The sequence below is a fragment of the Dasypus novemcinctus genome, chromosome 5 (genome assembly GCF_030445035.2).
Source record: "Dasypus novemcinctus isolate mDasNov1 chromosome 5, mDasNov1.1.hap2, whole genome shotgun sequence".
NCBI classification, from domain to species: Eukaryota; Metazoa; Chordata; class Mammalia; order Cingulata; family Dasypodidae; genus Dasypus; species Dasypus novemcinctus.
In genome coordinates, this window is record NC_080677.1 from 110,385,197 (window position 1) to 110,401,436 (window position 16,240).

A 16,240-nucleotide genomic window follows, 5' to 3' on the forward strand; every position below is an offset into this window, starting at 1 on the left:
AGAAACATCTATCATAGGACAAAATGAACATTAAAAAAAAAAAAAGGGAAACGGACTTTGGCCCAGTGGTTAGGGCGTCCGTCTACCATATGGGAGGTCCGCGGTTCAAACCCCGGGCCTCCTTGACCCGTGTGGAGCTGGCCATGCGCAGTGCTGATGCGCGCAAGGAGTGCCGTGCCACGCAAGGGTGTCCCCCGCGTGGGGGAGCCCCACGCGCAAGGAGTGCGCCCGTGAGGAAAGCCGCCCAGCGTGAAAAGAAGGAGCAGCCTGCCCAGGAATGGCGTCGCCCACACTTCCCGTGCCGCTGACGACAACAGAAGCGGACAAAGAAACAAGACGCAACAAATAGACACCAAGAACAGACAACCAGGGGAGGGGGGGGAAATAAATAAATAAATAAATCTTAAAAAAAAAAAAAAAAAAAAAAAAAAAGAACACACTTTGGGGAAAATTGTTTAAAACAAAACAAAACAAAAAACTGCAGATGTACAGTGTCCTTCCTGAGGGGCAGAGCTGACTGGATGGGAAAGCCAGGCCCAGACAACCTGTCAGTGTCCACTGCACGCCGTGTCCGTGGAGACACAATGCCTGTGCAGAGTGTTCTGTGAAAGGAGGGCATGGGCACCATGGGTGTCCCTCTAAGCCTGGGACAGGTCTGAGGCTTCCCATGGTGGGACTTTCTACAAATCCGCCCATGAAAAACATGTCTTCCAAAAACAATTTATCATCATTACTCTTATTAGTCTTAATAACTCGCTTTATTATATTTGCCAGACACTGAGCTAAGTGCTTTACATGTTAGAGATTGAATCATGCCCTCCACAAAAGACATATTGAAGTGCTAAACCCCAGTCCTGTGGGTGTGAACCCATTTGCAAAGAGGACCTATGAGGGTGTTATTAGTTGAGGTGTGAATGAGGGTGGAACTTACTCCATTATAGCTGCCGTCCTTAAAGCAGAGGCAATTTGGACAGTTAGGCAGGACCACAGAAGACAGCACCATGTGATGGAGGCAGGGCTGCATTAACAAGCCAAGGAACCACTAGAACGCTACAGGCTTCAGAGAAAACATGACCTGCTGATACTCTGATTTTGGACTTCTAGCCTCCAGAACTGTTAGACAGTAAATTCTTGTTTAAGCTAACCAGTGTGTGGTGTTTGTCATAGCAGCCCAGCAAACTAAGACACACACATGCTCTCACTTGAGTCTCCCAACAACCTCTGAGTAGGTTCTATTATTATGTACATTGTACAGAAGAGGACACGCACCCTGGGGAGCTGGAAAGACCACTCAAAGGCCAATGAGGGGGCGGGGATTTTAATCCAGGCCATCTGCAGTGATGAGGCAACAAGGAACTGCTGCACAGGTTTTGCGCACACGCCTGCCCAATTTTTTAACTTGCCGTATGTCTTTCCCCAGTAGCATCTGCTATACTTTAAATCCTTGGACACACCCATACTTCCACAGCCAAAGTGTATGCACATTTGGCATTCAACTCTTAGCACTAAGTTCAAAAAACAACCTCAGTAAATATTTTCTTGAGGGAGCTCAAGAAACCACGACAAGTCAAGGTCCCCTTTCATTGCCCTCTCCTAAAGCCTTGAAAATAGCCAGGTGTGTAGTGATTTCTCCCCTGCCTCTGGAAACCTCTGCCGGAAGACCAGTCTCCACTCCCAGCCTAAAACAACGGCCAAAAGCCAGAGGGAAGTCCTGCATAGGCGGCTATGGGATAATCACCCCTGAAAAGTGCCTCTGGGAACAGAGTGAGAAAGTTTTGTGAACTGGAGCCTGTGAATTTCCCAGGGAATGACCATCTTCCGCTGGTGGAAGCTAAAGGTTAAGTAAGGTAGTAACAAGTGTAGCTTTCCAAATTTCCAAACATTTTTTTTTCTGTCCTGGAGCGAATTCTTCCCTTCCAGGAATAACACCTGTGTCCTGCTTGCTGCATAATAATCCACATTACTGCACATTCTCCAAAGACTAACATGTATCAGGGGAGGGGAAGCCGGCAGGGGTGGGGGCGGGGAACTGGATGACTAGCTAAGACTCAGTTTGTTCAGCTCCCCATTTGTTACCCCCACTTACTCAGGAGAGCAGGCAAAAGAAAGCAGAAACTTCATTACCCAAGACTCTCCCCCTTGGGCTGAAGAGGTACAAGAAAAAACACCACTACATGATAGAGCAATATCTTGATTTCTTTGGTGTTTTGAAGACAGTGGAGCTGCCGCTGTGGGGGAGGTAGTGGGTAGTGGGTGGGGAAGTGTTGCTTAAAAAGAACAAACAAACCTAGTAAATAAATATAACCAAACAATTGAGAGGAGTTGCTCCCTAGTCCCCCATCAAAGCCTGTGGGGAAATTTAAAGGCTTACATTCCTTTTAAACAAAGCCAAGTTATCGCTGCTAAAGTTTGAGACCGGAGGGCTAGTCGAGGAAGCTGGGTTTCCTATCAGCTACACCCAAGGAAGTGAATCAAGGATCCCAGCTCCGGTTGGAGCCAGGTGTCTAAACAGCAGCACACGCAGGCAACTAAAAGTAGCCAACAAGGCTTAATGACGTCAGACAAGGGGAGCAGGAGGCCTGAACACGTGCCACATGTACAAGCAGAGGGTGAGTTCACAACTTGTCAGAGTAAACTGGGAGCAAAACGTCTGGTTTCCCTTTGAAGTTGTACAGGTCATCAAAGGGGACCAGGCTGGCCTGGATCACCTGGGGTGGCTTCCACAGTCAGGCTGGGGCTCCAAGTGAGGGGGCGGAGGGGAGGCAGCATTTCCTGCTCAGTGGCCCCATATACTTCCATCTCCACCTTCTTTTTCTATCCTCTTTGTTGTGTTTCCAATCTTACTACCTTATATGGTGGATGCAGAAGCCCAGAGGTCTAGGCCAAGTTGATTTGTTCATTCCCACGCCTCGAGCAATGAGGAGTACCTACTTAGAGCCTCAGGACACGTACATCGCCCGTCCTCCTGCCTTGGATTTCCCAACTGAGAAGTGGGAGAAGTGGGCACAGTACCCGTTAGGGACGCTCTATGTTGTATCTACTATGGTTAAGCAATAGTATGTTTGGCCACTCTACAGCCCCTTACAGTACAACCCAGGACCTGAGGGTTCAGAAGAATTGGTCCCAGCAACTGCTACCTTCCTCATCTCCCCTTCCACACTGATCTGTGTTAGGAGGGTGATGAAATGCAGCAGGAAGATGCAGCTGAAGAGTTGCTGATGCCCACTCTCTCAGGCTGGGAGGGCCCAGAGGGAGGCAGTGAGCTTCTTCAGCACCCAGAGCCAAGGTATTATCCAGTACACAGCCCTCCACGCCCAGGGTCTTTAAAAGTCAGGCCAACGTCATTGTCCTCTGTATCACTGGGTCTTAGTATCAGAACTAGAGGGACCCTGAGTATCACTTGACCCCCACCCTGTCCCTACTGGAAGGGAGAGCTGGAAAACTGATGGTCAGATACCAGGGACCATCTCCTACCTTGTTTGGTATCTAGAATTCTGTCCAATTCCTAATCCTGGTTCTCTTATCCTGTGGGGCACATGAACCCATATATGCCTGACTCCACCCAATCTGCTTCCCCTTCTGGCTGTTGGACAGGGGAGGGGAGCATCTTGACCTGTAGTGAGATGAACAGGAGGGGGGAAGAGGACAGTAAGACCTGAGCACCCCCCCACCCCCACCCCATGGCACCACTGAACATATGCACACTCCTTCCCTCTCCTGATCCCGGAATTCACAGTGTAAAACTGCAACAAGAACAACTTCCTCCCCCTCTGGTCATCTCCGATGGCTAAAAGCATCAGGGCTGCCCAAGCCTGGCTCAACACCAGGGTTCTCTAGTGTGTTCACAGACCTCTACAGACACATCCATGCACTTGAACCCACTCAGATTGTGTCAGCAGCACTGGCACCTAAAACACCAGGTTAAGTCACGCCCTGTGAGACCATCAAGAAAAACTAGGGAGATCCCTTGAGATCTCCTGGGCCAGGTCCCTGGTTTAGATGAGAAAACCGAAGTCCACAAAGAGGAAATAACTTGCCCACATTTCCTGACTCCTGGCCTGAGTGGATGTAGCAGTTCCCTCTTTAAAAAAACAAACAAACAAACAAAAAAAACTATGGTGATAACATACACAACCTACAATTCAGTGGTACTGAGTTCATTCACAAGGTTGTGCTACCCTCACCAAGCATGTGCTTTGCAAACTTGCTCTTTCTCACTGCTCTTTAGCTCAATGCCCAACTCAAAAGACCCTCCGGGACATCTTCTCCATGCTTGCCACCACCCCCATACACACACCCACATAAATACCCAAAGATACCCAAAGCTTTATTAGCAGGATGCCGCAGGGGGCAATTACAGCTGACACAATTGCCCTAAAGTGCCGATGGAATACAGAGATGTGAGTTTGCATGGTCAGGACCAGATTTTCAGATTCTCCCAGGGCTGGGGGTAAAGCCAGATAGTTTTCCCTCTGTAAGATCAACAAACCCAGGATGCCAGAGGGATGGAGAGGTGGGGGGCAGGGCAGGGGGGGGGAGGTTGCAACCTGCCACTCCCCAGCAGTCAGCTATTGACAGCATTGGCTTTTCTATTAATAGTATGCCAGTGGGGCTCTGGAGAAGCTGAAACCAGGTGACCTCAGGATGAGCAGCAAGTTTGTGTGATGCTCTGGGGCTGAGCAGGAGGGTGTGTTGGGGAACAGACCTCGAGAGCACAGCGCCTGGGGAAGGAGCAAAGCGCCTGGGGTGTAGGGCTGCATCCACTCGAATGAGAGGCACCCCTTGCTCATTGACCCACCTGGGAAGGGCTGCCGAATGTGCGGGCTTAAAGCTTGGCGAGTATGTGCAAGCTGGAGGCTCATTTCAGGTTAAAGCAAACAAGCATGTGCTCCCATCTCAGTGACTCCCCACTTCCCAGGAAAGTTTGAAACCATTTAACCTGGGCTGGGGAAAGAGCCCAAAAGATTGCTACATTGGGCTGAGCCGTGTAGAGCCTCCTGACATGGGGTCCTCTGGAACCCCCTTTTCCCTCCCGGGCAATGCGAGCGTGTGAGCCAGGATGCAGGGATTCAGACTGAGTTTAAGTTGTGGTGATGCCCCTGCGCCAGGTCAGCGGCTCAAAGCAGCAGGGGGCAGAGGCACAACAGGAAGCAAGAAGCCAGAGGCAGCCAGCAAACACTGTTTGGCGGAAAGATCAAATGTCGGAGTTGTTTTAAACACACACACATCCACAATTCTTTTAATAACGCCTCCAACTTTTATCTGAGAAGCAGCCACCAGCCTTGAACAACCTTCCACAAGAATTCCCATAAACACCCTAAGGAAGGAGGGCTCTCTGAGATTACACTGCCATTTCAAAAGGCCTCGCTGGGCCAGCCCCCAAACACACGCAAGGCGTTTGCAAGTGTGATGACTTTCTAGCCTGCTCAGGGTCTTCACACAGGGACATCTGGTGTTTAGCCCTGAAAATCTCATATCCCCAGATCTCAGTCGCCGTGGGCTAACTAGGGCAGCTGGTTACCCTCCCTTAACATCCCTATTCCCCCCAAATATTCTGGGGGAACAACTAGATAGTTGTTAATAGTTGTTTAGTTCTACTAAAAGGAGGGGAAGACAATGAAAAGGTTCCATGGTTAAAGTACATTTGGGGAACAACTGAGATAAATGAAGGTAAAAAGGAAACCCCTTATGGGACATCTCAGAGTATTTACGATTCTAGTGTGCACTGACTTTACAAAAGGGGAACAGAGTAGTTAGCATTTCCCAAATTTTTTGGAGTATGGCTCCCTTTTATTCATAGGACAATTTTTAATTTGTCAAACATGTACTAATAGTCTTTAGGCCTATTAGTGTTCTCTTTGCATGCATTTTGGGACACAGCTTGCTCTACAGAGCTGTAGGAGTGAAAAATAATAACAAATAACCCACATGGCATTAGCCCTGATTTACCATTTGGCTACACTGAGACACAGAGCAATGCTTCCTTGGCGTTCATTACGCAGAAAGCCAAACACAAATCTGTACTTCTTAGATTCCCATCCTGTCTTCCTCCCACTCCTCATTTTTACAAAGAAATATTCTATTTCCTGGCTTATATTAGTTGTTGGATTGTAACCTCATCCTCCCCACCTCCTCCCCCTCCTTTCCTGAAAAGGAAAATTAAAGACGGCTATTCAAAGGCCAACATCATGCTTAGCTGCCTGGCTGGTGACAGTGTTACCAGGAATTTGCTAGAGTGGGAATAAGGTTATATGATAGGAGAAAAGAAGAGCCACAAAGAGGGAGACTCAAATCGCCAAGCTATGGATAGAGGCAGGGTAATAGGGGTGGCCGGAGAAGAGTTACTAGCCAATCACAGGAGGATTTTCCAGATAGAATAAAAGCCGTAGGATGTGAGACTACTTTTAAAAATGTGATGGGCACCTTGGGAGGCTGCCAGGATCAGGGTCTGAGTAGCTTCAGGAACGGCTGTTTTGGCTCAAAGCCCAAAGTGAAGGGAAATGCTCCTTAGGGCTAGGGTGGGAAGCACATGGGCCAGAACCAGGGAGGGGGTGGGGGGGTAGGTATCTGAGCCTTTGTCAGGGGCTGTGGACTGTAGTCCCCCAGAACTGGCCCCCTCGCCAAGTAACCTGGCTGTGGTGCAGTGGCTAAATGGAAAAGGCCTTGGTTCCTGGCCTTGGAGAAGAAAACTTGGCCCTGCGAGATCTCAACGGATGCTACCAGCTTAGATAGCCAGCAGAGGTCACAGGGTCTGTTCATCACACCTCACTCTGGCCTGGAGCTGAAGCCAATACAAGAAATAAAACCAAAATGTACTTATGCCTGCTATGTGTTGGACACATCACCCACGTGGTTGTATTTAACCTTACTCAGTGAGGAAGGTATTACAGCCATTTTATAGCTGGGGAAAGAGAGGCCAAGGAACAAATCTGAGGTGACAAAGCTAGCAAGTAGCCTAAAATCCAAGTCTCTAACCTGAAAGCCTGGGCATAACACTACTGGGTGTCTGCTTTTCTTCTCTTAACTTTGCCAGTAGAATTTTTTTCTCAAAGGATTTTTTATGTGGAGACCTACCACACAGAACAGGCAGAAAGTGCATTCTTCCAAATGAGTGGGGCATGGTCTTTCCTCACTTGGCCTATTCTTAGTGTGTGTGTCGTCCGTGTCCCCCCCCCCCAGATGCATGTAGCCCCAAGCTCTTGGTGGCCCCCAAGGCAACTCTACAGAACCTGCCAACCAAGTCTGAAAGTCACTGGCCTCCATTTGCTGCTCTCATGGAGTGTCCAAGGACGAATTCCAAGACAGTATCTCCCTGTGCCCTGGGGTGGGAGGGGAGGACGGCATGCAGAAAACCTGGGCATGAGGCAGCAGGCTAATGGTGTCGGAACCAACACACCAGCCCGCTGAACAAACACCTCTCATATGAGAGTTGTAGAACTTTTGTCTCCTTTAATCTACTGTTTCTTTTTGGGTGTTAGGAGCAACCAAATAAAGGTCTAACAAATCCTAATCCTCAACGGAAGACTCCTTTGGATGAAGGCAATCACAGAGACTCGAGACTCCTGTCTCTCCCATAGCCCTCCCCCTACAGGGTTCCCTGCTCCATGTTATACCCACATGTCTGATCTGCCAAGACCAGAGCCTACCTCTTCTCTTCTGGAATCACGTTAGAGCCTTGTAGAGCATGGAACGGGCAGTTAAGACTTCGGGTTCTAAACCAGCTGTCACTCACCTGCTCACTCATCCATTTGGCAAGTATTTACTGACTATCTACGATATGCCAGGCATTGTGATAGGCCCTGCAGCTGCAGCACTGAACAAAGTCCCTGCCTTTGCAGAACTTACCAATTAATAGGAGAATTCAGACTAAGAAATGGCTATACAGCAGGTAACAAGTCCTATGGAGAAAATATAGCAGAGCAAGGGGACGAGGCTGTGCTGTTTATTTTTAAATTTTTATTGTAATAACATATATACACCAAAAAATTTTCCATTTTGAGTACTTTAAAGCATGCACATCAGTGGTATCAATTACATTCATAATGTTGTGTCATCATCACCACCATCCATTACCAAAACCTTGCATTACCCCAAACAGAAACTCTGTACCAACTAAGCATTAACTCTCCCTTCCCACCCTCACCCTACTCCCACCCAGCCGGCCATTGGGAATCTGAAATCTACTTTGTCTCTATGAATTTGCATATTCTAATTATTTCACATAAGTGAGATCATACAATATTTGTCCCTTTGTGTCTGATGTATTTCATTCAATATAATGCCTCCAAGGTTCATCCATGTGTCACATGTATCAGAACTTCATTCCTTTTTATGCCTGAATAATACTCCATTGTATGCATAAACCACCTTTTGTTTATCCATTCATGTGTTCATGGACAATTGAGTTGTTTCCATCTTTTGGCAATTGTGAATAATGCTGCTAAGCGCATTGGAGTGCAAATGTCTGTTCAAGGGGAGCAGATATGGCTCAAGTGGCTGAGCACTTGCTTCCCACATGGGAGGTCCGGGTTTGGTTCCCAGTGCCTCCTAAAACAAAAAGACAAAAAAAAAAAAAAAAAAACACAACAATAGTAAGCAAAACAAAAAACAAACTCAGGGTAGCCAATGCAGCGTAGTGGTTAAACGCCAGTTTCCCACATAAGAGGTTCCGGGTTCAATCCCCAGCGCCCCACCAGTATCTCAAAAAAAAAAAAAAAAAAAGTCTGTTCAAGAGGCCCTCCTATCAATTCTTTTGGGTATATACCTAAAAGCAAAGTGGATTGCTGGGTTACATAATAATTATATGGTAATTCCATACATAACTCTCTGAGGAACCACTGGGCTGTTTCCACAGTAGCTGTACGGGAAGGTATGTTTTATACAGGGCTGCCAGGAAAAGCCTCTGTGAAAAATTGACATTCCAGCAGAGAGCTGAAGGGAATGAGGGAGTGAGCCATGTGGGAGAAGAGCTGGCTGTGGGAGCTAATGCAAGCCCATCCCCTCTTAGATGAGGTGAAGGCTATCCAAAGGCAGTCTCAAGCTGTGCAGCCTGAGAGTCCTGCGATTGCAATCACTGAGATCAGAGCAGGTTAGCACAGGAATCAGAATGGATATAGGCAAAGGGCCTTGGCCCTTGGACCGAACTCCATGAATTTCAGGTAAGAAAGGGCTGTGGCTTTGGCCTTACACATATCTGCTATGTTGAAGAAATTAGAAAGTGCCCTCCTCCCCAGTGTGCCTTCCACCCTCACCCGGGTCAGAGAGCTGGGAGGACCAAGATCAGACAGCTGTGGGCACCTGGTCAGCCCATGGGTCTCTGGGGGCCTGGAGGTGAGTCCCCAGCACCCCAACTCTTGGCTGACTGGCAAGCCTTGCTCAGCCGGTCCTCTGAATTCTCTCCCCACTTGGCTGAGGCAGGCAGCCTTCCGGCTGTGACAATTGGCGGACGGGGTGCCACCCTGCACCCTGGCCCTAGGGAAGTGTGAGGTGGCTGACCCGAGGGGGATAAGGATACAAAGGAAGAGAGGGTGGTGATGGTGCCTATCGGGGAAAGGGGTGGGCGTGGAGGGAGGAGAGGAGCCCGGAGGCCGGGAGGCTAGGCGGAGGGGTCAGTGCTGGCTGCTGTGGTGGTCCAGGGTGGGTGGGATCGGAACTGAGAGCCAATGTAAGAGCTTGGGACGGGGGAGCTGTGGAGGGGCCGCTCCTGCATCTGCAGGTGACGGCTGCCTTTGTGCAGCTAGTCTCCCAACAAGCATTTCTTAACTACCCGTGTATCCCAAATATTGGCTGAATGCTGTGGGCAGCAGAGGGTCCCAGAGGCCAAAAGGAGATAGACATATACGGTCACAGCACATGGTGGCACAAATAGCCCCAAAAGTAAACAGGGCTACAGGACAACTTCACCCATTTTTCCCAGGACGTGACAGGAAGCCCGCCCAGCTGAGCTCCCTGCCCAGCATCACCCAGAGGGCACAAATAGGAAATGAGCCCAGAGCACCCTGCCTTTAAGGTCTGACGCAGTCCTCAGGCAGCCCTTGGGCGTGGGGAGGGGGTGGGCAGAACAACCTCACTCTCCTTCTCCTGTGATGTAGGGGAACCTTCCGTTCAGGCTTGAGCTGGCATTCAGCAGACCTGAAGAGGGGGGTCCTGGGGCCTCTGCCATGGGGATCAGGGCCATCAAATCCCAATGCCACCCCATCCTCCAGGAAGCGCAGTGAGCTGTAGAAAGGGTTCCTCCACTTCCCTGAGGAAGGGAGGGCCTCGAGCTAAGCTGTCCCCACAGCAGCCAGAGGTCTGGGATCGTAATCCCAGAAACCTGACCTTCAGCAGTTGCTCCGGCTGCTGGAGAGAGAGCCCAGAGCGCGACCTCACTGCCTCGCTGCAGAGGGCGCAAACTGGCTGAGGGCTATCCTCCCAGAGAGTCAGGGGCTTGGGCCAGTTCCCTTCAGTTCAACAACGCAGACAAAATTTTTGGAGTCGCTGGACTGGGCCCTGCAGGGACAAAGATGAAGAGGATCGGGGCTCCTTGCCCTTGGGGAACTCACCAGCACACCATGAAAACATAACTTGGCTGTAGCTCAGAAATTGGGGAAGACCTCTCAGCAAAGATACCAGAAAGATGGATAGGAGTTAGTGCTCTAGTCCTTCCCTGGTGGAATGTGAATCCAGGGTAGGCCACTTCCCCTCTCAGGTTCCAAAGGGCGGAGGCATCAAAACCCCACCCATAGATTCCTTAGAAGGCAGAAGATGAGGTGCAGACTTCATGCTGCTTGCCTCTCCCCCCACATCTGTGCTTTGCCTGAACCCTGCTGGGCATGCCCAGGTCCCCTCCCCTGCTCCTCCCTGGGTGACCACACCCCACAGTTCTGGCCATGCTGCCAACTGGTACCTTTGTGTCCCTCTCATCCTTCCCTGTCTGTCCTAGACAAGTCTGCTCCCAACCCCAGCATCTTGCTCACTCCTGCCTCAGAGCACAGTTCCACGCAGAGCCACATGCTAGGAACACCTGCCACCCACCATCCCACCCACGGAACTTCCTCTTCAGGCTCTGGAAGCTCACCTCTTCCCCAAAGCCTTCCTGCAGCTCACTGACCTCATCTCAAGAACCCTATCATGGCACCCCAGCCCCTAAGCTGCACTGCCCCCCAGCACCCACACCGAGTCTGCACTTCATCCAGCTTCAGCCATCCTAGGAAATGGTCCCCCACCCCAATGCTGATCCTTTCTATTCTAAAATCACTATATAAAAACCCCAATGAAAAAGTTTGGATAATGGATGGTGGTGATGGGAGCATGACATTGTGAATATAATACCACTGAATTGTATACGTGAAAGTGGTTACAATGGGAAATTTGAGCTGTATACCTGTTACCACAATTTAAAAAAAAAGAAAACACCTCCTTCAAGAAGCTTCTCCCCAGATTAACCCTCCCCAAATTTTAACACTTAGAAAAGCCTGCTTCTCCCATACTCTGAACAGCCTTTTTTTGGCACCACTGGGTCTCTTTGGTGCATGGCGGCGAGCCGGTACTCAGAGAACACGCAGGCTCAGGCACCCTTGGGTGGGTAGCTCCACTACCCCAACAGCCCGGCCTTAAAGGGAAGGGCCCTACTCCCAGTGGGCGAAGGGTGTCTGCTCCTGGGGGGGGGGGGCGGTGCGAGGAATGGTGGAATGGCTTTGAGAATGCAGTTGGTCACCACGGATTGGCACAAGCTGCAGCACTGAGGTGCTGGAGTGTGGTGGTTCTCCGTGCCCCTCTCAGGGCAGCTGGCCCTCAGTGCACGCATCCTCTTACACGGCCCAGAGGAGAGAAAGGCTGCGTCAGGAAGGATTGGGCTGGCTCCCAGTGCTTGTGAGCTTAAAGAGGCTGAGCCACCCTCGCTTCAAGGAGAGGGTGGGGGCTGTGGAGGGGTTGTGCTCTAAGGAAAGATGCTTCTCAGCCACCCATGGGAAAAACTCCGAGCCTAGCTCGCTGCTGGCTTCTAGGCTAGAACTGTCTCCCTGGTACTTGGACACTGCCCAGAAACCACGGCCATGGCACATGGTAAGAACCTGCTATGCAGTAAATCAGGACCGTAACTGAGCTCCCATCCCAAACAGCTAGTCACTGAAGTCTCTGAGCCTCAGGTGCCCTATTCCTAAAGTGCTCATATCAGAATATGTGCTAACATGGGAAGTGCTTCGCACAGTATAAAGCAGCAAGGGGATGATATCATTCTCTGCATAAACTGAGGCTGGAAAAGGCTTGGTGTTTGAATCGGCTGTGGTCGATTTTAGACCCTCCAGTAGGGACTCAGGTAAGGCAACTCCATCTCTGCCCTTCTGAAGGTATACAGCCTAGGCGGCAGTCATCAGGAATGGTATAAACCCAAAACTGCTGGAATCCCGTGATTCGATTCAGAGCAACATTCATTTATTGGGTGAGTCTCTGCAACAAAGGAATTATCCCCAGACAGGTCCCTTTAGAGCTTACCTTTTAAACAGGGGTGGGTGGACCAGCCTACAATGGGAAAAACAATAAAACTAAGGGAACTGACAATATATTAGACCCCTTGTCAGTGCTTTTTGGTTTCATATCCATTTGGCTGAACTCCATGGCAAGTCATTAAGTCTGGATCTCAGTTTCCTTACAGGTAAGACAGAATTAAAGAAGTAGAAGGGGCCTCTAGGTCCACCATTATATGCTTTCTGGGATTCTTATTCCTTCAGCTGCCCAAAGGAACAGGTTGACTATACTATTAATCTGAAATAGTCATTCTATAGAGGAATGCCATCTCCCCCTCCTTAGAGTCTAGTCCAGAGCCACCAGCACTTGCCAGCAGCAAGTTTCCTTCCCTGTCTGGGTTGTCACCGCAGTCCTCCTGTTCCTAGGGTGGGAGTTACCACCTCTCTCCCTTTCCAGGCAGAGACTGCAGCTGCTCAGGTGGGCAAATGCACTCTCTCCTGGAGCTGAGACTCCAGCTTTCTTAAGGGCTCTGGGACACCTGCTCTGTGGTTGGGTGCCACTGCCTATCCCCCAAAAGAAGGGGAGCATTTCACTTTCAGGAAAACATGGGGGTTGTTTCTAAGGTGCAATCAACCTGTTTAGTGAGAGAGAAGTTCCTGTTTTTGTGTAAAGGGTTGGAGGGGGTCTCCCCATCCTGACCGTGTACTGAGATAGGGATCTATTGCTTGAGAGACAGGAAGCAGGGACCCTACTCATCCAGGTGACCCTGGGGGTTCGGGTGGGCTGTGCCTGCACATTCTACTCGGAGAACGCGTAAAGACATTCCCCGCGTGGGTGCCGACTGGAGACTTGGCGCCCGCCTCGCGGACTTCCTCACCAGCTTTCCGCCTGCCACTCGGCCTGGAATCAACGAGTACACAATACTGTCCCTAAGCCCTCGGGGCCTCATCCCCTCCAGCAAGGAGAGAAGGCGAGAGCAAACCCTGGAGTCCCGCGGAAGCCCTAAGCCTCTTCTCTCTTTTCCCGCAAACCTATTCAATGCGCCCGCGCTAGCCTGCTTCCCCAGCATCACCCACCGCCCAATCCCCTCGAATGGAGACGGGAGGCGCGATCCACTCTCTGGCCCGACACCTGCGGCTTTCTCGGGTTTGGAGGGGGCGTGGATGGTGCAAAGTCAGCGTGCCACCCCAGCAATGGGTGTGCGCAGACTTGCGCCAGGGACTCGCCGGCCACGAGGCACGGCTGTCTTCTCCACCGCCCTGGCGGGCCGGGGACGCACAGGTACGGTGAGGAGCCCGCGGGACCCGCGGAGCCCGGGCCCTGCACTCACCACTGGAGAGCAGGGGCAGCAGCAGCAGCGCCGAGAACGCCAGCACGGAGCGCATCTTGTCCTCGCCTTGGGGCCGCGAGCAGGTGGCTGCGGGGTCGGTCGAGGGTCCGCGTGTCCGGGCGGCCGGAGCACGGGCGCCGCTCGGAGAGGCCTGGCGATGGCTCCGGTGGCCCGGTGGCCACGAGGTTCCCGAGTCGCGCTCCGGAAGCCCCGGGGTGACCCGAGGCTCCTGAGTCCCACTCCCGCGGCCCCTCCTCCCCTGCCGCTGCCGCTGCCGCAGAGCCGGGCTAAGGCGCGGAGCCAGGCAGCAGAGGAGCGGCGCGCCGCTGCGTCCCGGGCGGTGTCGGCGCGGCTGAGGCCCGGCGGGCGGCTGCAGCGCCTTCTGTCCCGTCCGCGCCGGCCCCCGCCCCCTCCCCCAGGAGCGCGCCGCCGCCGGCGGGACCGGGCGGGGCGGGGCGGGCGCTGGGCCGCGAACAATGAGCCGTGGAGGAAACTCCGCCCCGGAGCGCGGCGGGCGGGGCGGCGCGGGCCCGGCTGCGGGCGCTGGGGGAGCGGCCTCTGCGCGAGTGTGGGTAAGTGTGCACGGGGGTGGGGCGCGTCGCTCCCACCCGCGGGGAAGCCCACCCCCGGGCACGGGTGTCGCCCGTGGTGCATCTAAGCGCGTGCGGCTGGGTATCCTACACCAACGGGGCATTCTCAAACGGGCAAATCCCGAGCGAAGCGGACACCTCAACCCTGTGTGTCCATTGATGACCGTGCGAGGCCTCCTGGGCTGCAGCGCGTCCTGCAGCAACGCCCGAGATACACATCTCCCACCGCCCAGGTACAGTTCACCTGCGCGAGGACCCCCATCCAGCACGACTATCTCAGGCAGGTCTGTGCCGCAGGGTATGCACTGGGCAATCTGAGACGGTTGCTTAACTTCTACAAGCCTAGGTTCCCCATCTGTGAAGTGGATGCGATGGTAAAAAATAAATAAATAAAACAAATTTGAGGGATCAGTATGTACCAGTCTGTGTTCTAAGTGCGTTACCTAAATTAATTCATTTACTCTGCACAACAGCCGTATTTTTAGCCTTATTTTTCAGACAGGGAAATTGAGTCACAAAGAGGTTGAGAAACTTGCTCAAGGTCAGGTGGCAATGGTAAGTGGCAGAACCAGGAAAGGAGCCCAGGTAGTCAGGACCCACTTCTGAGAATAATTTGGAGAAATACTCTGCACTGGGCCTGGCATGTATTAAGTGCAGAGTGTTAGCTATTATTTTTATTCTTGCTTATAGAGCGCAATCAAGATCCAGGGCTTTGGAGTCAATAATCCACTTAGATGCAAAACCTGCCAGTGCACGTCTGTCAGTTGCCAGAACGGGGCATATTACTCTCAGTGCCTTAGTTCTTTTCATCTGTAAAATAGGAATAATAACGCCCACCGCAGAGGGCAGCTGTGAAATTTAAGTAAGATAATACGGGAAAAGCTCTTAGGCTGGGCCGGGAACAGGTAAAGTCTCAAGGAATGGAAAGCTGTGATCACAAAAGAAATGTGCAGACTTGAGGCTAGAGATGGGAGCTAGAGATTTCGATAAACTGAGTTCATCCTGGGAAGGCACAAAGAAGCCAGACCCTCCCCCCTCCCCACCCCTACCCCCTTTTGCAAAAGCCACTTGGGGTTGCAGATCCTGGAGCCCCCTGCAGAGGAGGCGCTTCAGAGGCTCCAAGGGGAGCGGACCTGGAAGGGTGGGGTGATTAACCTTGTTGGGGGGCGAGGGAGCGTGGATTTGGCTCACGTGACTCCTGGGCTGATAATCTGGCCTTTTTCTGCTAGATAGGACCCGGGAAGGGGAGGGGTGTCCCCAGGACCTAGCTGCGTGCCAAGAAGAGTGAAGTCCCTTGAGTCGGCTCCCCGGCAGGAGCTGCCTGCAGGGCACAGTGTCCGTGGAGCAGCAAAGGGCTGCAGCCAGGCTGGAGTCCCTGCGGCAGCCGGGTTCTAGCTTGGAAATGGCTGACAGGTCTGTTTTCATCAGGAAGTTTCTGCACAATCATTCTGGCCCAGTTTTCCAAGCTGCATATGGGAAGAACAGAGGTTGTTCCCTACAAATACTCCAGGATGTGTGTGTATATCTTTAATGTTTTTAAATACCATTCCCCCAACATCCATGTCAACAAAAAGCTCTGTCAAACCAAGCAATGCTCTTTAAAAAAATCGAATTTTAAAATTTTGCATTTTTATGCTCCCTAATAGGAACAGTGTTATTGCACCCAACAAATCAATTTCTCCAGAAACGGGAAACAGTCATTTAACTTTGTAAAGGGACAGCTTATATTTCAAACCTCAGGGCACTGTAAATTCACATGACTTGGGACTGGTCCCCTCATCAGATCATGCAAAATTGAAATGAGACCAGACATCCAGCTTCGGAAATGAGCTGCTCTTTGTATCTGAAGACACAGCAGGGTCAGGATTGCGCT

General features: G+C 51.5%; 1 protein-coding gene across 1 annotated transcript in view; it reads right to left on the minus strand.

Annotated features, from left to right (window-relative positions):
- Window positions 1-14,169, minus strand: part of PODXL (podocalyxin like) — a 55,515-nt gene extending 41,346 nt beyond the window's left edge. Inside the window, exon 1 of the mRNA XM_004467811.5 lies at window positions 13,778-14,169. Coding sequence (XP_004467868.1) covers window positions 13,778-13,832 — 55 coding nt within the window. The 5' untranslated portion in view covers window positions 13,833-14,169. The remainder of the gene's footprint in view (window positions 1-13,777) is intronic.
- Window positions 14,170-16,240: the final 2,071 nt, after the last annotated feature.